This window comes from Gossypium hirsutum, chromosome A12 (assembly GCF_007990345.1).
Source record: "Gossypium hirsutum isolate 1008001.06 chromosome A12, Gossypium_hirsutum_v2.1, whole genome shotgun sequence".
Classification (NCBI taxonomy): Eukaryota; Viridiplantae; Streptophyta; class Magnoliopsida; order Malvales; family Malvaceae; genus Gossypium; species Gossypium hirsutum.
Window position 1 is genome coordinate 106114676 of NC_053435.1, and position 23234 is coordinate 106137909.

At 33.6% G+C, this 23234-nt stretch overlaps 3 protein-coding genes and 1 pseudogene across 5 annotated transcripts; all 4 read right to left on the reverse strand.

Annotated features, from left to right (window-relative positions):
* Window positions 1-1057: 1057 nt before the first annotated feature.
* Window positions 1058-5423, reverse strand: LOC107929583 (uncharacterized). 2 transcript variants are annotated; one of them, XM_016861052.2, is made up of 5 exons: window positions 5259-5408; window positions 4562-5010; window positions 2562-4009; window positions 1761-1922; window positions 1058-1641 (listed from the first exon to the last, which is right to left on the reverse strand). In XM_016861052.2, the coding sequence occupies exons 2-4, from the start codon at window positions 4983-4985 to the stop codon at window positions 1773-1775; spliced, it is 2022 nt and encodes a 673-aa protein (XP_016716541.1). In that variant the 5' UTR covers window positions 4986-5010; window positions 5259-5408; the 3' UTR covers window positions 1058-1641; window positions 1761-1772. The 2 variants fall into 2 exon arrangements, 1 of the variants encoding a protein (XP_016716541.1); XR_001692854.2 differs by having other exon boundaries at window positions 1761-4009; window positions 5259-5423.
* Window positions 5424-7344: 1921 nt separating this feature from the next.
* On the reverse strand, window positions 7345-10742 carry LOC107929555 (heavy metal-associated isoprenylated plant protein 30-like; annotated as a pseudogene).
* A 540-nt stretch (window positions 10743-11282) lies between these two features.
* On the reverse strand, window positions 11283-15834 carry LOC121211174 (NAC domain-containing protein 14). 2 transcript variants are annotated; one of them, XM_041083626.1, is made up of 9 exons: window positions 15395-15834; window positions 14810-15087; window positions 14348-14629; window positions 13839-14237; window positions 13121-13657; window positions 12839-13045; window positions 12499-12705; window positions 12149-12349; window positions 11283-11992 (listed from the first exon to the last, which is right to left on the reverse strand). In XM_041083626.1, exons 1-9 carry the CDS (start codon window positions 15558-15560, stop codon window positions 11687-11689), a joined length of 2583 nt encoding a protein of 860 aa, XP_040939560.1. In that variant the 5' UTR covers window positions 15561-15834; the 3' UTR covers window positions 11283-11686. The 2 variants fall into 2 exon arrangements, with proteins under 2 accessions (XP_040939560.1, XP_040939559.1); XM_041083625.1 differs by having other exon boundaries at window positions 12098-12349; window positions 15395-15827.
* A 1714-nt stretch (window positions 15835-17548) lies between these two features.
* On the reverse strand, window positions 17549-21207 carry LOC107929597 (E3 ubiquitin-protein ligase MARCHF2). The gene is made up of 8 exons (XM_016861075.2): window positions 20942-21207; window positions 20183-20581; window positions 19309-19443; window positions 19183-19225; window positions 18668-18724; window positions 18447-18561; window positions 18207-18333; window positions 17549-17879 (listed from the first exon to the last, which is right to left on the reverse strand). The coding sequence occupies exons 2-8, from the start codon at window positions 20497-20499 to the stop codon at window positions 17864-17866; spliced, it is 810 nt and encodes a 269-aa protein (XP_016716564.1). The 5' UTR covers window positions 20500-20581; window positions 20942-21207; the 3' UTR covers window positions 17549-17863.
* Between the last annotated feature and the right edge of the window lie 2027 nt (window positions 21208-23234).

Consider the following 23234-nt stretch of genomic DNA (forward strand, 5'->3'; position numbering starts at 1 on the left):
CTTACAATGGGAACAAAAGAAGAAGAAAAAGAAACAATGAAATTGCTGCAGCTTCAGTTGTTCATTTTTCTCTCATTCAACCCTCACACTGATCAATCAAATTGTAGAACATCTTAAGTACGGTTGTGGAAATAAAAGCTGACAACAATAGGTTATGAAGGTTGCTTATGTTACACCTCTGTCCCACCAGAAATAATCACTCCTAACTTCCTTCATTTTGGTACATCTAAATCATTTGGTTGAAATCATGAGATATGGTGTTGTGCTCACCTCATACTTCAATTATGTGATTGGAGGTTCAATCCCATTTCATGACTAATCGTTTATTTTTTCAAAGAGTATCCGTAGTGAGAAAATTAATTATTATTATCAATAATAGATACCTTAGTTACAAAAAAAAAAATATAACGTTGAGATTTTAGTAAATTTTGAATCTCAAATCCGAATCTCATAAATGTGTTATTTTTCAAATTCATTTTAATTATAGTTATTTAGTTTCAATTTAGTCAGTTGTTGAAATGATTAGTTGTAATGATGGATTTTGATAAAAACTGTTAATGTATAAGCATTTATTTTAAAAGCCTTGAACTTCTGTTCAGGTTATTAACTGAAACTACCGAGATTCTGGTCCTGACCAATAGAGAAAATGGTTATAATGTATGTACGCAATTTTGACTAGTAATAATATTAGCCGATTTTTCTAACTAGAGTCAATGCCGCCTTATTATTTTTAGTTCTGGGTCCTTGATAATCTAAATTTAGGTCCTACCATGCCTAATTGTCGAGCAATGCGTAACCAAGGAAGAGAGGGCCTTGGCCCTCTTGGCTGAATGGTACCTCTTCAAGTGTAAATTAGTCAATTTAATCCCTTTCAACTTTTTAATGGAAAAATTGGTCAAAAGTTCAAATTTCACTCTAAGCCATTTTAATACAAAATATGTAGCTTTGACTGCCCTAAAGTTTTTTAGTTTACCTCAAAAGCCCCCATCACATAATTCTTGATTTCATGATTGTGTATACATCTCTTGTCCTACTTTATAATTTCAATTGTAATGTATTTGTGGGCAAAACTAGGAATTTAGCTTAATCCTTAAATGTTTACATACGTGGACAGTTACGAAAATAACAAAACCAAGGCACATACAGTACAACAACGCATTTGATGGTATAAAACCCATCAGGTAAGCAGCCCAAAACGCTTACTCGGATACAATGGGCCTAGTCGCGGATACAGCCAGTTTAATATTAGTACACCAACCATGAACTGAAGTATGTTACAATTCTGCCAGGATTTAGCTACAAGCTGAAGAGTGTATATCCTCTAGAATGGTGAACCTTGAGGGTTCTTTCGTTATGCTTTGTAAACCAACTTTTCTGCCCCATATTGATCCCAGGAACTCAGAGATTTGGTGTATAAATGACTTTAAAACAATCGTTCAACCTGGTCAGGTAGCTTGCAGGTCTTGAATCTTGCAAGTCCAGTACAGGAGCTTCCATCCGAAGGCTTCACCACATTCTGAAATGTATTCACTTTCTATACTTTAACACCTATGCACAATATACAACGCTTCCAACAGCACGTTGATTCATCAACCCCACATTTTATATTCGGGCTCAAGCACTAAAGAACCTTCTATTCCGCTGCCAATATAGTGAAAATTGGTTATGTAAACAGTCCTATAAGTACATGTCTACTAGCCAAAGCTTCCTACCATCAATAGAGTCTAGAATACAACAGTGTAGAATGGTAAAGGAAATACCCCTTATTTTGATCAGCATTTCTCTGGTTCTGGTTTCGTGTGTGAGCCATGCGCTCGATACTTCATTAAGTTAGAAGCTTCTTTAGCCTCAAGCCACAGTTGCCTATAAAATAAGGCTTCTGGTGGAATTTCATGCTCCTTCTTATTAACCTGGATCTTGTACTGAGAATAGAAAAGTTAAGAGCACCTTGCCAATTAATTAAAGCATCAAATTCAGTAACAAATTATCAGCTCATTGACCTACTTGCAACCTTCAGCATCATTACTTTGATAAAAAGAGCATAGCATCCTACTTTTTTTTCTTTTTAATCATTACAATATTGGGGGAAGGGAAAGGGGGATAACAGGGTTTGAACCAATGTCACAGCGCCCTACTACTTAACATAAGAACAGATGTTTCATGCATTTTCTGATAATGTAAAACAGCTTTATCCCTCACCTTTGACACTTGAAAATTTGTATTATCCACTGACAATGCATTATTTAAGGTTTTCAGAACCTGGTAAAGCTCCTAGGATGAGATTGTTTACATGTCTTGTAATAGAAAACAACTATTCATACAGAGGCAGCAAGGGGGTCTAAGATCATTCTATCTCAGGTCAAATGCTTTCAGTCTCAGCATATAAGAGAATAATAGTTTATTTTCTGATCTAGGCATGGCCGGTGAAATGTAAATCGAAAAACAGATGCAATAAGGTTGCAATTATTATCATAGGAACATAATAACGTTATCTTTAAAACATTAAGCAAAATGACGCATACAAGACCAAGAATGCGAAAAAAGATATAAAAGTACCGTACCTCACGGTGATCAGCTGCTTGTCTTTTACCATATAAAGTGCTCAAGTGACTTGATTCGGGCCTTACACCTCTTTCACCAGCCCAATGTCTGATAACACCATAAAGGTTATTAATTATATTAAGGATCTTATCATGCTCATACTCACTCATTGAACCTAAAGCAAATGAATAATTCTGTAGAAGCAACTCCGACAAAAATTGGATTGTGTTAATCATTAAATTAACATCAAGTTTGGGAGGTGTAGACTTGGATGGCTCTTGAAATCTTTGAGTTAAATCAGAAAAAACACCATCTCCAATTGAATGTGAAGTCAGGGAAATTTCTGTCGTAGGGAATGAGATGCTAGAACTTGGCCCAGCCTGTGCCATGTCCGCAACACTGTCTAGCGCATTATATGTTGCATTAGCAATACCCTCCATGCAGCCAGCAACATTTTCAAGCTGACTTTCAGAGATAACACTCTCTTTCCCAGGAGGTTGAAAACTGCAAGGACTGCCATACTCGAGTCTTGAGTCATGGGCATCAATAGAAAAATGGAATCCTATATCATTGATCCTTTCTGAAGGACATGTGCCTGCTCTAGCAGAACCCAATAATTCATTTTCTCTTGATGAAGAAATAGCAGCTAAAGCTCCAATATTCTGAGAAGCGAGAGAATTATCTCCATGACAATCCTTCTGAAGATAATCGGCTTTTTGTTTAGAATTTCCAGGAATAAACACAGGTGCCAGAGGATTTAAACTATTACGTGCCACTTTTTTGTTCTTAGAATGTTCTAATTTCGGAGACACTGAAACTCTGAAAGGAGATTGACCCTTAGAATCTTCTGAATTCACAGGCACTGAACAGCTAAACGGAGACTTATATGCCTGTGTTCCTGGCCAGCAAGGTGAATCTACATCCAAATCATCACTGTTGGTGGAACATTTATCATCAGCTATGCCTGCTTTAGCATCATGTTGTTCTAAAGCCAAGTCTTCATGAACATTGGGACAAGCAATTTGAAGCTTGGATTTTTCCATAATAGAAGGGCTTTTAGTCTCATTGCAGGCAGGTTCAACAATAGTTCTCAATAAAAGGTCTTGGCAAGCAACCTTGTCTAGAGGACTCTGCATTATATCACTACCAATCATGCCAGGCATGACATAGCCAAAATATGAATCCGTTTTGCTGAGTGCATCAGTGCCACCATAAGCCACATTCTCTAACGGAACAGGATTAACAATTGGTGGATTGTAACTAGAACTTGATGGTTTGAAAGTTCGAGCTGAATAAGCAAAATGCTTTGGTGCACATGAAACCAGAGTTTCAGCAGCACAAGAGGCAAGATTGGGAAAGCATCTCTCATTGTTAATAATAGTTGAATCACAATGACTCATACTCAGCACTGGCGCTGAAGACGACAGTTTACTCTGAGTATGTTGAGGTCTTGAAGAAAAGATCAAACCTGATGATATTGAACACGACTTCGTCAAACATATATTTGACAAATTTACTTTGGAATTAGCCATTCAAAAAACACTGCTTTCTGTAAGTGTTTTATCCTTGTATTCTGGTCTAATTCTATTATCTCTTTCATGCAAAACAGAAGATGTTTCACTAACAAGTTTTGATACTTCAATAATAGTACCTAAACAAAATCATTAACAGTTTGAGCCCTTATTGCATGGACACTAGAAAAAGAAAAAATTGATTGAAATATGTTTCCTATTTATTCATCTTTGCATCTACAATTAATCTCCGGTCAATCCAAGATGAATAAAACCCTAAGATTCATAACTTATATAACTACTTATCCTTTGAAGTTACTAAATTTCAAGTATTAGAAAGTCACAAACTCACAATTGCTAATACCTAATGACAGTAATGAGATTGTCGTAGTTTATTTCTAGTGACAGAATACAAGAATATAAGAACAAAATCAGCACCAATGAATCAATTATAGCAAATTATTTAGTTCCCTACGAACATGAAAAACCCTGTAAGAAACTGAAAGTACCTTGCTGAAGCAGGTTCCCTTGTAACCCGTGATGATTTGTAGCAGTTCCCAGCACTCCACTCTCTGGGTCCACATTGTTCAAGCTTGAAGAACTAGGAGTGAAACTGGTTTGAACTAGAGGATCCACGAAAGGGTTGTTTGTAAAACAAGAATTAGGCTCAAAGTCAAGGTCATTGACAAAAGGGGTAGCAGTAATTGCAGTAGAGTCAGAGTCGTAAGCACAGTAGCCTTGTTGACGTTGACCACCCAAATTCAGGTAAGGAAAGGGTTGATCAAGACCGGAAGTAGAGTCAAGCAAAGGGTCAAAAGATTCATGGCGATTGAAAGGGCTGGTGATGGTGAACGGACGAGCCAAAGGAGACAAACGAGACGAGGGTGTTGGGATTGAAAAGACATTCATGGCCGCTTTACTTCCTTCACTCATCGTTCTCCACACCAAACCACACCCACTTAAAAACACACACACACACAAAAACCTGTTAAATTTTTAACATTACATAGACACAAACAAAACCGAACAGAAAATCATGAACTAATGATAAGTGGACATGATCATCATGCTGTTATTCTTAACATGATTTTTTTTCCAGTGGTAGATGAAAAAAGGAAACAGTTTTGATCTTGAAGTGGTAAAAGAATAATTGAAGAATGCATATTGAATATAACATGAATGGATGGACTATTTCATATTTCTTACCTGAAAAAGAAATTATTGAAGCTGGTTTTTTTGAAGAAGAAGAAGAAGAAAAAGGGGGGGGGGGTTGGAGTTTGAACTTTTTTATTTTAATTTGTTTGGTTTTATTCTGTAGGAAGAAGAACACGGAGAAACTCTTCCTCTTCTATTTGATTTTTATTTGAACATGGACTTTTTTTTTCTTAATGACAGTTTCCTTAATAAGTCATTGACCAATTCTACACTAACACGTAGGATCACCCCTCGCTCTTTTTCCTATTTATGATTTAACCCTTTAACTTTTCCATTTATTTTCTTTTTTCTTATACAATTACTAAATTACGCCTATAGCAACTCGATTACTCTAATAGTAACCGTGCTAAAAGCATGTTCTCTTTGTTCGCATTAAATTTATTTATTTTTATAAATAATTAATGTAAAATTAAACTAACAATACGAATGAAGTTGAAATTAAAAGTAATGCTAAATTTATCACTCCAAATTGCAAAATTTAGTAAGTAAAATTTGTTAAATGATCAAAGCTATATGAATAGGATAATAAATGAATTAGGGGCTCGGCCCCCTCTGATTACATGAGACTTGCTTTCAGAACGAAAATATAAATCTATAAAATGACAAAAAGAAACTGGCATTTAATTAATCTGTCAAAATTGAAAAACATATTATCATTTCATGTAAATTAGGAAGAGATGAGGGATTCATTTGTAATTAACACAAAATGAGGGACGTTGCATATCCTATTAGGTAATGGATTAAATAGATGGCTTTCCGGGAAACTGGTAAGAAGTAAGAACCCAACTACCACGAAGAGAAAAATGAAATTACCAAATTATCAATTGAAATTAAGTTAATTAATTTATTGTGTCTCTTTTTTTATTATGTATTAACAATATTTTAAAGAATATAAATATACCAAGAAATTAATAAATATTTGTGTCTTAATAATTTACTTATAAAACTTAATAGTTTTTTTAATGGCACGTGGAACACGGCTTTTGACATTGGCAACTTGGTAAGAACTTCAACCGTTGGATCTTTCTTTTTGGGAAATACCAAACCAATCAAACGGTCCAAGACAATTTCAATGAGTTTCCTACCTTCTCGATGAAGAAAGGGCACTTTTTTTTAGGGAAAAAAAATGGTTCAATTTTATTAATTTATTCTTTCTAGGAAGATACAAGGACCAAAAGGAAACTTTGATTAATTTCTGGGAAAATGGAGCTAAGTAAAAATTTAAATTATCCAAAGTGACATCATTGGTATTTTGACATTAGTAGAAAAGATTTTAGTAAATGCATTTTTTTTAAACTTTAGTTATATCTTTTATTTGTCAATATTTGACGCTGGCATAAGATTTGTGAATAATTTTTTTTTTGTAAAAAAGTATTATTTATATTAAAAATACATATTTATCCAGACATGCATTAAGTATTGTTTTATATATATAAAAAAATTCTCTAGTAATTGTATTCACCAAGATTACTTTGTTTATAAGTTCCAGTGTTGGTCCATTTGTATCAAACAAAAAGAAAAGTACATTTGACCTATAAAATGAAAGAATAATCTATTAATATCTTATCTAAATATTTTAGTTTGTATAGTATATTGTAATATTATAATTGTATAGGTGTGATGTGTTCAGAGGTGGAGTCGGAAAAAAAATTTGAGGGGTCGGAATTAAATTATATATTTTTACGATAGTAAAAATATAATTTTACTATTTTAATAGATTATAGTTTTATAGTTTTTAAAAGATTAAATTAATTTTTTTTATTATTTTTAGGGGATTAAAGTGTAATTTTATCATTATTAATTTAAAATTTTATAAATTATAAAATACCTAAATAAAAAAATATATTTTAAAGGGTCGGGCCCTACCTGCCCCCCTTGGCTCCGCCACTAGATGTGATTGTTATTCACTTCATCTTTTAATTATGAGGCTAAAAGTTTGATCCTTGCTCGTAGGAATGGAGTATACTTTGACAAAAAAATTACTTTTATATCTTTTTAAAATTTAAAACATAAAGGTAATATAGTAATTTCAAATTATCAGGACAAAACGTGCAAACAAATAAATATCAAAATTGTTAAAATTCATTTAAAATGGATTGATTCAAAATTTATCCATAACATGTCTGAAAATGGAAAAAATTCACAAATTACCACATGCACGATAATATACCTTCATGACCAAGAAAACAGTAACGCGGCAAGCAATGGAGCAGATTCCAATCGAGTACATTCACTCTTTACAAACCCCAAAAGATGAAATATATATATTACTTTTAACAAAAGCTACATATATTAATAATTAAATCCACAATGATGAAATTCTTTTCACACTCAGTTATTGATCCATCATGGTGAATTAATGTCACAAATTCAATTTACATATACATTTATTGCTACATGAGAGAGCAAGCATTCACATTGTCATCGTTGAACAAGTTACTGACTTTGTCGTCTCCACGAATCGTTACAGGTATGTTACCATGCCTGTGTCCTAAGTTGTATCCATGCCTGTAATAATTATAACTCTCTCTGTACTCATTGGTCGTGTCTTTATAATATTCAGCGGTTGTGGTGAAGTACAAAGGAGGATCAGGGTAAGGCCAGAATTCAGCCCTTTTCCCTGCCCTCCTCACTCGTTTCAGAACCTTGTTCCGATCAACGTATCCGATCACGGTCACCTTCTCCATCTCTATGTCGACTTCCACCGAATCGATCCCTAACATCATTAATAATGATCCTATGAAAAGGAATCATTCCCTTAAAGAAAAGGAGAACATGTTATGAAATATACCTCTAAGCTTGTAAATGGCGTTTTTGACTACTCTTTCGCAACCAGTGCAGCACATCCTGACTTTGAGGTCCACCGTCTAATAAAGCAAAGATTTATAAGTTTTAACAGTGAATACTGAATAGATTATTCTGGGTTTATGTTCATCTTTTTTTCCTTGTTCAAAAAGGCCCCTTATGCTTTGTTCCTTTATGTAGCTATAGGAAACTTGAGGGATTAAGAAACCCCTCCACCATGTTTAAACTTAATTGGTTTTTGGAGGTTCTTGAACCCAATCAGACCAGGAAACCTATTCCTAAAGCTGGTTCAAGAACTATATACTAAAAGTTTACTGCACATTTCACTGAAGTTTAAGGCTTTATTTTTGTAAATTTTGAGAGAAAAAAAAAAGATTTTAGCACATGGTTTTATAGAGTTAATAACTTCCAAACATAGAATGAACAGGGTTTAAGATTGGAGTTTTTACAATATTTTCTTCAACCGGTAAAAATTAAGAGTTAAATTATATTTTATTATTTTTACTTAAAAAATAATAAATTAATCTTTATATGTTAGATTAAAAAGTAATTTGATCATTTTTGTTAAAAATATTTTTACTATTAAAAACTAGTTTAATTAATGAAATAATCAGACAATTACACTTGGCGTGCAATGCTTACCTCATGTTGACATACTGAGACAAATTTTTAATAATAAAATGAATGAAATTTTTAATAGAATAACAAATTTACTCTTTAATCTAATGTATAAAGATTAATTTACTTATTTTTTAAATAAATAAAATAAAATACAATCCATTTCCTAATAAAACCTCGTTTGGACGTTTAAAATTTAACCAAACAACAAAGGAACAAACATAGCATGTTCAACAAGCAATATAACCTTTTTTTCTTTGAAGAAAAGCATGTAGGTTGTATATTCAAAAATATATTCTCGTTATCATATCTAAATATGTATCAGATGCAAGAGATAAATAGCCGTCATGTATACATTCATAAGACCCATTTTTTTTTCCATTCATTGTCATGACAAGTCGGCGAAGGCAAACAATTAAGATACCTAGATGGATTCAAAAAAGAAGAACAAAATATACTATGGGGGGATGAAGGGAAACCTGCAAGGAAAGTGGTCGAGCCTTAGGCATGCTGTAGTAATTGATGTTGGTAATTATGCCTTTTTCTTTTCTGTCGATCACCAAAGAAACAGTAAGCGATGGCCGATTTAATGGAACCAAATGCTCTTGCTATTAAGGTAGCCATTAGAGACAAGTCAGCTCCCGTTTATAAAGACAAGAAAAAACTTATCAAAGACGTTGAATCCAATAACCCTTCCCAGCCCCAGAAGATATTCCTCTATTGCATATAAACCCAGAGTTGTGACAAACCATTTCTTATATATGTTTAATATACATATAAACACATTGGAGCTTACACATAGGTATGGAAATTTATAAAATAAAACCCTTTTGGGAGAGAAAGGTATCGAAAAAAAACATATGTTAATGCTTGAAATGTGGGTCAAGCTAAACATGATTATCGGTGATACACTCAGAAGAGAATGTCGGCTGACTTTGAGATAATGGGATGGGTTTAATTAGTAGGGAAAGCCAGGTTTTGATGCAAAGTGATCCTCCACCATCTTTTCGAAAATCCCAATACAACATACTTGCAACAATGATCTATATAGAAAGGTTACCAGAGTTTTATTCCCCACACATTGGTTTTATTTTAGGTTAAACCTTACAAGTTATTTATGTTTTCATGGAATCCTAAAGAAAATAAGAAAAGGGTTTACTGGAATTTGAATCCCGAATCTATTAGATATCATTTTTTAAAATTTGAAAATATGAATAAACCGAACTAAACTCTTGAGTTTTTTAAGAAAGGTAAATTGCTTCCATTAAGATCTTAACTATGGTTTCTAAGGGGACAAATACCTAATTATACGATAAAAGAAGGGCTACCTTAGATGTAATCATATCTATAGTTTGTATTTTATGGGTTTGTGCTACTCATACCCTACTGGCTACTTGTAATATATTTTGTATTTTTAACACAAAATAATGTTATCCATTTAGATTTATGTGCCAATGTAGTTTATCTTGAGCAACTTTTGGTTACTAATTTTTTTGTTCACAGGATTCGATGTTTTCTTTTTATATTTCTGTTAGTGACAATTCAGTGATTATCATTGGAAGCATAACTTGTTTAAAGAAAAAGAGAACAACTTTCTTTCCTGCCATTAACTCACAATTCTAGAGATGCAAAAAGACAACAGTATAACATGAAGAATGTCCTTGAATTTATAATTGGAATCAAGAGCTAGCTTTCTGCATTTTGATTCTGCATGTTTAGAGGTTCCGTGGACCATAACTAATTTAGCATTTATAATATAGCACCTATTGTACTTTTAGAACAAGAATTTTCATCTTTCTGTAATTAATAATTTGCTCATACCTCATATTTAGATACTATCTATCTGCTACTTAGGATCCCAATAACAGGATGAGGCACTTTATCAAAGAAGGGGGGCCTGTGATCTCATTAGAATTTTAAAAAATCTGGAAAAAAAAAAAAAGATGACACAGCTGCTTTGATTTCCAAGATACTTTCTGAAGCAACATTGCTAGTAGTTTTGTGCCAATACATTCAATTATATCAACATTTACAACGAGATGATATGAACCCTGGTACCTTTTATGCAAACATCTTTTTCCTTCTCAGTTTGCCTATGGCCTCCCAAGTGCGAGACTTTGCTCCGATTACTCTGGAAGATGCCGCATCACTTGATGGTCCTTCTGCAACACTGCTACTTAGTGGTTCCAGAGGACTTTAGCTGAAATCCTGATAGCTATTTGCTTGGTTGGAGAATTTTAACTAATACCATCAAAGCATATATGTTTTGCATATATATATATATATAGGGACCACCAAAGCATATACATGGAGGTTCTTATGCTGAGAGTCCATGTTAGAAATGGTTGTGATTGGGAAACATGGAGCATTTTGAAGAATTTCATTCCGAATGTTTCTGGTTTCAAAGGCATCCAAACAGAATCCATAACGAGCACGTTACGTCAGTGGGGTATGCCCTACTTTTGCCATTTGGTGTGGGGTTGGGCCATTAAGCCATTTGATGGGTAACAGTTGAGGGTTGAGTATTTATGTAAACAAAAAAAATATCTTAAATGACTATAACGCAATTAAATACATAAATGGATAAAAAAATACAAAAAATTGCCAACATTTTCTTTTGAGATTAGAAACTTCATTACTCAACCGTACAGCTTATCTGGATTTCAGCTAATGTTACCAGCACTGAATATGTTACCGGCCAATTCATCTACAATAAGGTTTTGGCATTGTTGTGGTGGAGATTGATGGTAAAAAAGAACACTCTTTTCCCTACATATTACACATTAAGACAACTCTCTAGGCCAGCAGTAAAACCAAAGGCCATTGTGCAACATATTATACAAAGTATTCTCACGTATTCTTCAAAGCATGTGCATACACATCGGGCACAATGTACATAACTTGATCATATTTCCTACAAGATACAAAAAAGGGGGCAACAGTCTACCTACCTACATACGGCCTGTTTGAACACCATCAAGAAGTCAAGATCCAAGTCATAACCATATCCCCATGAAGAGAGCGAACAAGAGAGTAATAGTGAAAATGGCTATACCAGGAACTAATAGGGAGTTTGGGCGATGAAGTGCAGGAGCTGGCTTTAAGTGCAATGATGGACCCTTTTCGCTGCAGCTATGTTTCTCATCTACCTGTTTTACCCGCAGCCTTGGTTTTGAATAAGATTCATCAGCAATATCCCTGCTGCCTTCAAATTTGAGGAACCGGTTCTCTACTTCTGACTCATCAGAGCTAGAAGTCTTGCAAGAGCTAGAAATCTGTCCTGTAGCTTCATCTTCTGTGGCCTACATTCAAAGCATTGAAAGATATTATTCACAGTTTGAAAGGCCTGGTACTTCAGTATATTAACATTATACTTTAGACTTTTGCCGAAACAAAATGGAAGGTACCATGAAGAATATACGAATCATGCTAAAATTAGCTTTTCCTAGTTCCTCTACCTCAGTTAGAGCAGACTGAACTTCTTCTTTACCGAGGCCAGGACTTGTCATGTTCCCACCATCGATACAGCCTGCAGAACCATTCATTGGCCCAGTAGAAAGTTGCAAACGTATTCTTCTAGGAGCAATGGCTTGGTTTACAATATTCATCTCTGACTCATCAGAGCTAGAAGTCTGTCCTACAGCTTCAGCTTCTGTGACCTGCATTTAAAGTATTGGAAGAAATTGTTCACTTCAAGAAATGTAATTCAGTGACTAGCATTATATTTTGACCTTTGGCAAAAGAAAAGGAGTAAGATAAACAGTGCATCAACAGCACTCAAAATTAGCTTTTTTCCTGGTAACTCTACCTCGGTTAGAGCAGACTGAACTTCTTCTTCAACGAGGCCAGGACTTGTCATGCTCCCACCATCGACACAGCCTGCAGAACCTTTCATTGGTCCAGTAGAAAGATTAATTTGCAGGCTTATTCTTCTTGGAGCAGTGCCTTGATTTACAATATTCTTCTCTAACTCATCTGAGCTAGAAGTCAGTCCAGCAGCTTCAGCTTCTGTGACCTGCATTTAAAGTATTGGAAGATATTGTTCACTTTGAGAAATGTATTTCAGTGTACTAATATTATAATTTGGCCTTGGCAGTAAAAACAGCATATCAACAGTGCTCAAAATTAGCTTTTCCCGATAACTCTACCTCAGTAAGAGCAGATTGAACTTCTTCTTCAACGAGGCCAGGACTAGTCATGTTCCCACCATTGACACAGCCTGTAAAACCTTTCATTGCCCCAGTAGAAAGTTTCGTTTGCAAGTGTATTCTTCTTGGTGCAGTGACTTGATTTACAATATTCTTCTCTGACTCATCAGAGCTAGAAGTCTGTTCTGCAGCTTCAGCTTCTGTGACCTGCAAACGAAAAAGATAAGTAAGATAAACAGTATATCAACGGCGCTCAAAATTAGCTTTTACTGGTAACTCTACCTCAGTTAGAGCAGACTGAACTTCTTCTTCTTCAACAAGGCCAGTGCTCATCATTTTTCCATCATCGACACAGCCTACAGAACCTTTCATTGGCCCACTAGAAAGTTTCATCAAGCATATTCTTCTGGGAGCAGTGCCTTGATTTACAATGTCTGAATTTGGTTGTTGCTGAGATCCACGGGTCCTAATCTTGATTCCAGCTCCACGAGTTCCAAAATTTTCTGAGTTTAACTGTTTTAGTGGCTGGCATGTTCCAGTCTTCATTCCAATATCACCACCAAGATCACCACCACTATTCACATGAATTTTCAGACTGGTTAACTGTTGCAAATTATTGATATTACCCATTGCAGAATCAGTAAAAGTTCCTTGGCCAACAGAATAATTTCCAAGACCACTAATATTCCTGGTTCTGTACTCTTGGTTATAAAATGCTGGTTGAGTATGGGTAGGTTCGAAAGAAGTTTGCATTTGCAGTGATTGATTGTTATCAATAGGCCCACCAAGCCACCTACGAGCTCCAACCTCCGTACCAAACTGTTAAGAAGTTGAAAATATAAAAAGAAGTTAAAACCCAAATCTAAGTGCCTTACAAGTGAAAATTTAATACAAAAGAAAAAGGGCTCAAACCAAAGTAAAGCTCAGAAATCTAAAGCGAAAAAAGGCTACAGGCTACATGTATAGGAACATAAAAGCTAGTAGAAAGTTATTTTTTTACCTGTAATTTTGGCATTTCAGTGTCCGTGTCAGCAGGTCTGCCATTTTCTTTGAGATATGAGATTTCTGGTGGTGGTGGCTTTGAGATGAATGAATCACCAAACAAGGGCATCTCTGTTCCATCAACCAAGTTCTTTTGAGTGTTTGACTCTTCACAAGAGTCATAATGGTTACTCAAGATGTCATCCAAGAAAGGAAACGATACATCTTGTTCACTAGTCCCATCCTGGAAATGAAATCCATTTTGATCATGACCAAAATCATTTGCATAAGGAGAATCCACGAAGAAGGACAGATCTTCAAAAAGTTGCGAGTTCATTAGTGGTGAAAAGACTTTGGAGTCAATTTCACCATAATTGGGCTCATACAAATTTGAATTGCTTCCCAGGAGCGGATATTTCTGTATTAAAAAGCAAGATAAGTCATTCGCCAAGAATCACAATATAGTCAAGATAAAATAACGATTAATGCAACAAGTCCCAAATCATAGATAAATTATCCACTTCACACCTCCACCATAGTTTCTTCTGTGGCATGATAATCAGCATTAGAAGTCATATGACTATTGCAGCTGCTGGTATCACCTGTTATTTGATCATTTTGCATTAAGTTATCAGGCTTTTGAGCTTGCGTATCGGATGAAACAGTATCTTGGAGAAGATCCGATGAAGTATCATCAGGAGATGATTTTATCATGGCAGGGGAATATCCTGTTTGTTCCACTTCATCATATTTCACAATATCATTCCTCCCTTCTACTTTATGAAACAATCGACACAAAACAAAAGCACTCTGCACCACACACAAAAAAGGGTCCAAGTCATATAACCATTCCTACTTTCCTTTTAACTTCTCTTTCTTCTTGGCTTTTCAATCAAACAAATAAAGCTAACAATAGCAAAACTTTAACACCATGATAATAATTGCAGCAACTTAAACTAAAAAAAAGAAGTAAAAATCTAAAAAGAAAACCTGGCCAGGAGCAGTGCCATCAAGTTCCCTGGTAGTGGGGCGGTATTCGTGCATGATCCAGTTAGTACGCTCACCCTTGGGAGCCCGGCCCTTGTAGAAAACCAGGGTCTTCTTCATGCCGATAAGTGACTTTTTGGACTTGATGGTTCGATCCTTCCCCGTGGCTTTCCAATAACCTTTATCCGTTGCTCTGTTGGAACGGTGGCCGTTGGGGTACTTCCTGTCACGAGGGCAGAAAAAGAACCACTCCGGATCGTCCGATTTTATTACCGATAATCCTGAATTTAATTCAAAAATCCCATTTTTTAATTTAAAAATGACTAATTTCGCAATATAAAGTATTTTCAGCATAGTGAGAGGAATTTCAAAAAGGAAAATAAGTGAGTTTACGAGAAATTTCCAGTTATAGAAAACAGGTATAAAATTTATGAACTATATATGTCTTTCAAGTGTAGGGGAATAAAGGAATTTCAGGTGACGCACGGTATCAAAGATTCAAAAAAATTCTGCACCGAATAATTTCTCTTTCTTTTTTCTTTTTTTGTCTTAACAAGAACTAAAATAAAAAGAGAGAAAAAAAAATACCAGGCAAATCCCAGGGCTCCCATTTGCAGACATCAATTTCAGGAATGACCTCGACTTCGGAATGACGACCGTTGATCTTCAACCTAAGGTAGTGATTGATAAGTTCTTCATCAGTCGGCCTGAATCTAAATCCTAAAGGTAAAGTTTCCATCGTCAACACTTCCATAACTCCCTTCAGATAAACCCTAACCTCTAAAACTCTTTTACAACTACGCCTTTTTCTTTAAATAATTCCAGAAAACATAAAAAAAAACGTCGAATCCTTGTCCACTGTAAGTACAATCGTCTATCTTCGTCGTCTTCTTCGATTACTTAACGAAGGCTATTTTGTTTTTGTGGGTTTTTTTTGTTGTTGTTGTCGTCGACAAAGATATTTCGATTACTCGTCGTTATTTTGATTGGCTATTCGCCTACTGATATTTCTTGCTCAGCTAAATTTTGTTTATTTTACTGTGTTCTTTTTGTACAAATGGACTACGGGGGTGATCCAATCCAAGCACATCACGTGACTCTCGCGTGATATTGGGAGCTTCGGTGTCGCTTTATCATTCGTGGGATTGATTAATCATTTAAGCGCCCGTATAATAAGGGAAAGAGCTGCGGCGTATAATATAATCACCAAACGTGGACAGTGATTTTTCCCTTTTGGTTCACCGCGTAAAAATGTGGTACCAGATAGTTTAATTATTGAAATGCCCTTAATTAATGGACAAAAGTAGAGATAATAGTTAGTGGGGGCTGTAATAATAGAACACTGAGCTTAGCTTCTCCCACAAGACTCTTCTTCTTACCGTCAAAAAGGTAATCTCAGTAGTGCTACGCTTTTTGCTTTTTAGCTTTGTTTTCTTTTTCTGGGTTTTGAATTTGATTAAAAGAAAAGAGCACTTTACTCGTGCGCCAGCGCCACTGCTCTCTGTTTATGAATTTTTTTAGTATTTTTTTAATTATTTTTTAATATTTGCTTCAAATATTTTTGTTCAATTCATATTTTTTTTGTTGTATTAAATCACAAATAATCGCTTTTGATTAATGAAATTCATTTTTTAAAAAGAAAATTTCAAGGCGCATACAAATTTGTGTGTTAATGCTACTGAGCTTGCCTTTCAAATGAGTTACGTTATATTAACATATATTTTTCACACTAATAAAATGTTAAATTGAAAAAAAAATTATTATTGAATATAATTTTTATATATTAAATTAATGTATACCTACTTTATGAATAAGAGAATTATTTTGAGATGTTGATATAAATAAATATTTCAGGTTTTGTTGAATGGTAAAAGCTTAAATTATAAAAAAATTAAATTATACGAAATCAAATATAAATAAATATTTGACGTAGTAATTTTAAATTAAAATTAAATTAAAAATATAATAAAATCAAATTATAAAAAAATCGAATTGAACTAAAATAGAACCTTTTCAAAATTTTACACTTTCTCTGTCTCAATGATTTTTCATTTTTTTGATGCACTTTATTAACTGTTAGATAATTTTATTTGTAATCCTTTACCATTTTTTTTACTAATTTTTTTCCTAATATTTAGATTTCACATTTTATTTAAGTTTTTTGTTATAAAAGCTCACCCATCATTAATTATTTTATGCCAAATATATAAAAAGAAAAGAATGAAATTATTTTTTTTAAAAATAATGCATAGGTTTTGAATTATGTGAAAAAAAATCAAAATCAAGATTTAAAAAAAGAAATAAAAATGTCACCAAAATCTGGCTTTTGTGTTCAAAAATAAGTTTTAGATGAATTTTTCAATGATTTCTTAAATTTTTCCATCACCAAAAAATTCTTGAATAAAGAAAAAAAAATGAATATGTTCATTTTTTTTTAAAAAAGTTTAAAGGATATAAATTTAAAAAAAAAAAAGTTAAAAATTGCTTTATATCATAAGATGATTAGCTAAAAGATGTTTTTTTAACAATTGAGGTAATTTGAATAATAAAATTAGTTTGGGTACCACTCTAGGTAAGGTAATAAAATATTTTTTAAATACAAAATTGAAAAAAAAATTTAATATCACTTTTGACAAAATACCATTTGTGAAAAGGATTTAACTGCAAGCTTTGAAAAAAAAATAGTTACCAACTTGAAAAAAAAATCATAGTTTAAGTACGGATTAAATTCTCTTGATTTTATAATAATTTAATAAATAATTTTATTTATTCCCATTATAATTTCAACCATGCAGGATATTATATAAAAGTAGGTTGAAGTTGACAATGATTAATATAACTTCGATGCTCGAAAAAGATTCCATCAGCCTTGGAAACCCGCACAACCTTTATTCGCAACCCCACATGTCTCCATTCCATTCACCAAAATCACAACAATATTTACAACAATATTTACTAATAACCATTTTCTTCATTGAATAAAGAAGTGAACCCAAACAAACTATTAAATCTGCCAATTCATACCTCATAGCAGCAACCTAACCTTGTTCAACATAATCAGGCTCCACTCCACCTAAGTCAAAAGAATGCAGCCTCCATCAAAAGCAGTGGAAATGGAATTTTCATACTTTTTAGCTTGCCATTCCAATACAAGTTATCAACATTTGAAGACAAGCAATACAGGAAATATATAGAGTTACTCATCACCAAAGCTTGAAACCATAAGGTTCATGTCCAATTTGACTCTATAAAATCTCAAACTATTCAAGGGGAATGTTACAAACTGTATCATGGTGTATAGATGTGAGCAGTAACAAACAATGAGTTCCCTCCTGAATAGCATGCCGAATGTCATATACACAAATAACGCTTGAATTTTACTATATACAGATTTACCTACAAAGCAGGATGATACTGGAGAGTCGCATTTACTTCTACCCTTTGCATGGCTCTCCTAATACTCCACTCATGGCAGAATTCGAGGGCAAGTCGAAGGGCTGTTCCAAGTCCTAGGACAACAATAACACCTGTACAATGTCTCTTCAAGTTACAAGATCATGAAGAATAAAAGCTATTTGCTAAGAACGTTATTTTTTTTTTATAAACAGGTATGGGAAAAATATGACTGAGGTGTACGTACCAATTATGATGTTAACAGGTAGTGCCGAGACACCAAGAGTAACGGATATTAACACATCCAACAATAAACCACCAATAAGGATCGAAAATGCCACCCACAGAGGACTAAAACAACCCTGTCATAAAGAATGATTTGATGCGAAGTTTTAAAAAAAAAAACAATAGGAAGAATTTTTCAAGAATAAGTAAGATCCCAGTAGACAGGCGCAGTTATCCACTTACCCTTTGACGTTCATGTGGTGTAAAGCTTGGATCAGCTCTCCAAACCCAGTAATTTGTCTGCACCAAGAAACGTGTTTTAGGATCAATATAGGTATGACTATGAGATCTACAAGTAAACCGAAAAACATAGTTTTCTATGTTTGCTGTGGACTAAAACTCAATAACATCACTTATGCTTTTAAAATGCTAGAACCCAAAATCACAGAGACCATAATGGCTCTTTTACCTCTCTCTGTGCCTACAATTGCACAGGGCATGCATAATAGTAGCCGAAGGAACAAAATAATACCCAAACTCTACCACATTCTATCCTCGACTTTGTTTTATTTTCCAGCTTTAGATTTGATTTGGGCAACGAAACCTCTCTTTTTGGCAAAGTAAACCACCAGTGCCACCACTCAAAAAAATGATAATATTGAATTTCTAGCATCTTGTAGGCTATAACTGAATAAAACAAGCAAACTTGTCCTAAGGTTTTTATTGCTAGCCCTTTCACTTAAGCACAGAATACCTACACTGGGCTGGGACTCTGGAGCTGACACATTTACAGCTACTGCTCTGCACAACAACAGTGAACTGAATCATGTATGGTTACAAATAATCTAATTTTAATACGTGAAATCATATTTTGAATAATTTACTGGCATATTTTGCATTTGTTGGATCCTTTTGTACGAAACCAAGTGTCAATGCAAGATCGATGAGCTTTTGCAAGACCACCTTTACATTGGCACCCAAGATCTATAAGACCTTCTTCCTTCTCCTGTTGACAAACTCTGAAGGATAATACAGATAATAATGAGTAAAGAGTATTCAATACTACAGATTGCTTTCAAGATTAATCTCGGAAAAACAAGCCGATGGCCAGGAAAGGGATGGTACATTTAAGATTGCTAACAGACCGGCCAATTGAGTACTAGATCAGTTGGCACGCATGCATATATATTGCTACTGAAAGACTCGGAGGATGAGCATTGGAGAGTGCTTAGGCACGTAAGGTCCTCCTCTGGTGGAGATAGGGGTAGATTAGGAAACTCAACAAAGAAAAAGATTGTTGACTGACCACAATATATTAAGATGATCTGAATGAAGCATTTTATTTTTCTCAAGCCTAATCTTATTCCTATTCCTAGGGATCTAACCTCACCAAAACCTTTATGCAGCACATTCTTTTGGCAAATTATAACAAAACAGTACAATAAATAAACACTCATTAGCACATAACATGATAAGAAAGTATAAACAGGACAATTAAGACTACCCACCAGACTAAGTGAAATGCTTAGGGCAATTAAGTGGTTAACCTGAACATATAAAGATTTTAATCTATGAGGCTTCAGTGAACATAGCTAACAGATACTCAAGACTATGTGACGATCTACACTCGTATGAGGAGTCCATCCTATTCAACAATAATCAAATATCGGAAACAAAAAATTTCAAAAGGTGCATAATAAATGAGAATACAGGATGTATGAAGTAAGACTGGTGGAAGATGAAAAAATAATGATATACCTGCATTCCTCATCAGAACAACTGTTCCTCAAAAAATAGCCCTTTTGAGGAGCCACACGAGGCAATTCCTCCAAAACGCATTCCATAACTTTTAATTGAGCTATCGGCTGCTGAGTTACATGAGACTCACCCTTCGTTACTACGATGGTTAACAATGTGGGACTGGACTCACAGGCTGAACCCCTAACTGAGCCTGGCAGTCCTTCATCCTGAGGCAACACCTGGTTGTTTCCTTGCTTCTCAAGGTCAGGTTCAGGTAAATTACTGGAGTGGTAACTAGCTCTGGTGCTAGTCTCATTTGAACCTTCATTCAGCATCTGATTATAATTTACAGCGTATAGACTTATCTCCTTTTGGTTCTAAAAGATTCAATTCTCGTGAATTTCCACAACACCCTCACTGTTAATTTAAAAAAATAAACCCCCATCAAAATTGCCAGTCAATTCAAAACCCTAGAGGTAACTCAGTTTTAACAAGAAAAACTGCAAAAGACCAGGCTTAAACCCTTCAAACAGAATGCAACAGATAGTTCCATAGTTTCATTACTTTAATTCTAAACTAGAAAAAATTCAAATAAAATACCATGAAACCAAAAGCAACCCATCATTGATAACCCAATAACAAGATGCACTACTTAAAATTTCAGCCTTAAAATTAGCTCAGAAAAACTGAAATTTCAATATTAAAAAAAAAACAACATAAACAAAAGGAGTAAAAGTGTCGTTTAAATTTCTATACAGAAAAGTGAGGAGACTGTACCTAAAGAATGCTTGTTTCCTTTGAATCACTGATGAGTTTGCTGACAGTCGAGAGTTGAACAAACAACAGCAACATTAGGAACAAGAAACCATAGAAGAAAGTGGGAGAGAGAAACTATAAGATACTGATTAAATACAGATGACGGTTTTTTTTCTTCATTTTTTAAGAAATTTACGAATTAATAAATACAAATTGGGTTAACCAACAGACGAAGAATCTTTCGTTTTTAATAACGCAACGCAACGGGGTAAGGTGGACCGGACCGACTCCCTCCATTTCTTGTTGTTCTAAAATATTGAGATTTTCTTATTGGTTAAAATATGATGTTAGTCCCTAAACTTTGACAAAATTAGATATTTAATCCCTATACTTAAAAAGTTAAAAATTAAGTTCATCCTCTCTTTTTTTCAATTTCAGTCTAATCATTAAAATAGTAAATATTTTCTATCAAAATTTATTAATTTAAAATTATGATTACGTTGTTTTCACTTCTCATATGAGGAAGCATATGATTAGCAAAAATATTTTTAAATTGAAGCAATAAGATCTAAGGATCAAATATCAAATTACAGGTACATGGACTAAAAGCAAATTTTAGCCTTTTTTTTTTCTCTTCTAAAAAAATCTATTCAACTTCTTCTTATTATGAAATTAGAGATTTAGGTAAATCACATTAAATTTCGATATATTTATAAAATTTAAATCCAAAATTTAAAAGATTAATAAATAATTTTTTTTATATAAGAGATTTTAATTTTAGATCACTGACTTAGCTTTCCACGTTTGTTTGCTAACTTATATCAGTGGCTAAAAAAATTTGCGGAAAGCTGGCTTTTTTTAGAAGGAAAAAAACCCCGAAAATGACAGTGAAAATGGTGTTACTCTAACTTATTGTTAAGGGCAATCAAATTTGGTACACAAGGGGAATGAAGGGTAGCTATCAACCCTTATTAAATGTAGATTGCATGTTTGGCATGTCAAGGCATTAAGACAGGCAAGATATTTGTGAGGTATTCCATCTCTTTTTTTAATCATCCATAATTAGCATTTGGGACAGCCAATAATTATCTGTATTAAAGAAGATTTGGAGAGTGAAGACTTGGATGACTGCTCACCTTATTAAAGAAGTAGATGTTCAATACTAACATTAAGTTCATAGGTATAATGTCTGTCCTTGTTAACGTGAGATGTATTATTCGTTTCATAATTTTATTGATAAAAAGAGTCTTATTTTATTTTATTTTAAAAAATTTAATTATTAATTAAAAACACATGATAATATTTTTGAAAATTAAAAAATATATATAACATACTATATAATTTTCTAAAATTAATAATGTAAACATTTATTTAATATATAGTTACATTATTGGTACCATTATTATTTTATGGACTAACATAAATAAAGATAAATGAGACATTAATTTGTTGGTTAAAGCAAATGTCTTGAGTCTCTAATAAATTTAGGTTCTGAGTTTTATTATGCACATTTGTGATATGTGAGTCTTTATCTCATTTTGTGGGTGTGTAGTACTGTGTACACCTAATCATTAGTCGAGTTACTTATCCAGGCTTGAAGGCTTACTCGAAAAGTAGAAAGATTTGGACAAAATTATACCTTGTAAAATAGACTTGGACTAAAAAATGAATAAGGTTCATTTTTTAAATGGGCTGGGCCTCGGGTAGAATTTTTTTGGCCCAAATTAAGCTCGAATCAACATAAACTTCACATTTGTTTTTGTTTTTGCTGTTATTTCACTACTATATTGTTAATATTTTGTTATTGTTTGAATATGGTATAACTTTTGTTTTATTGTTAATTTTGCAACTATTTTAGAGAGATTTAATGATTAAGTTACAACTATCTTAGTACTATTTAAGTATAAAGTATTTTTGTAATGTCTTTTCAATTTACTGAGAAACATTTCTTTTACTGTTTTTAGTGTATTTTTTGTTTTTAAATTTGTTTTCATATAAAAGAATAATCTTAAAAAAAAATTAACGAGTGGGCTTGGTCGAACTCAAGTTTAACATTTTTAATCTGGGCTGAACTTAGATAAAATTTTAGACTATTTTTTAAGTTGGACTCAAATCTAAAATTCTGTATTAACTTCGACTCGACTCATGATCAAGTCTATGCATGTACCGTCTGCGAGTTATTTTTTATTCTTCGTTCGCTGTACTTTATACTGTTGCTGTGTTTGTTGTTGTACCGTCTTACATTATTCACACCTTAAAAAAAAACACTACAAACAAGTTAGAAAAACTACCTTTTTTTTATTTTAAATAATTA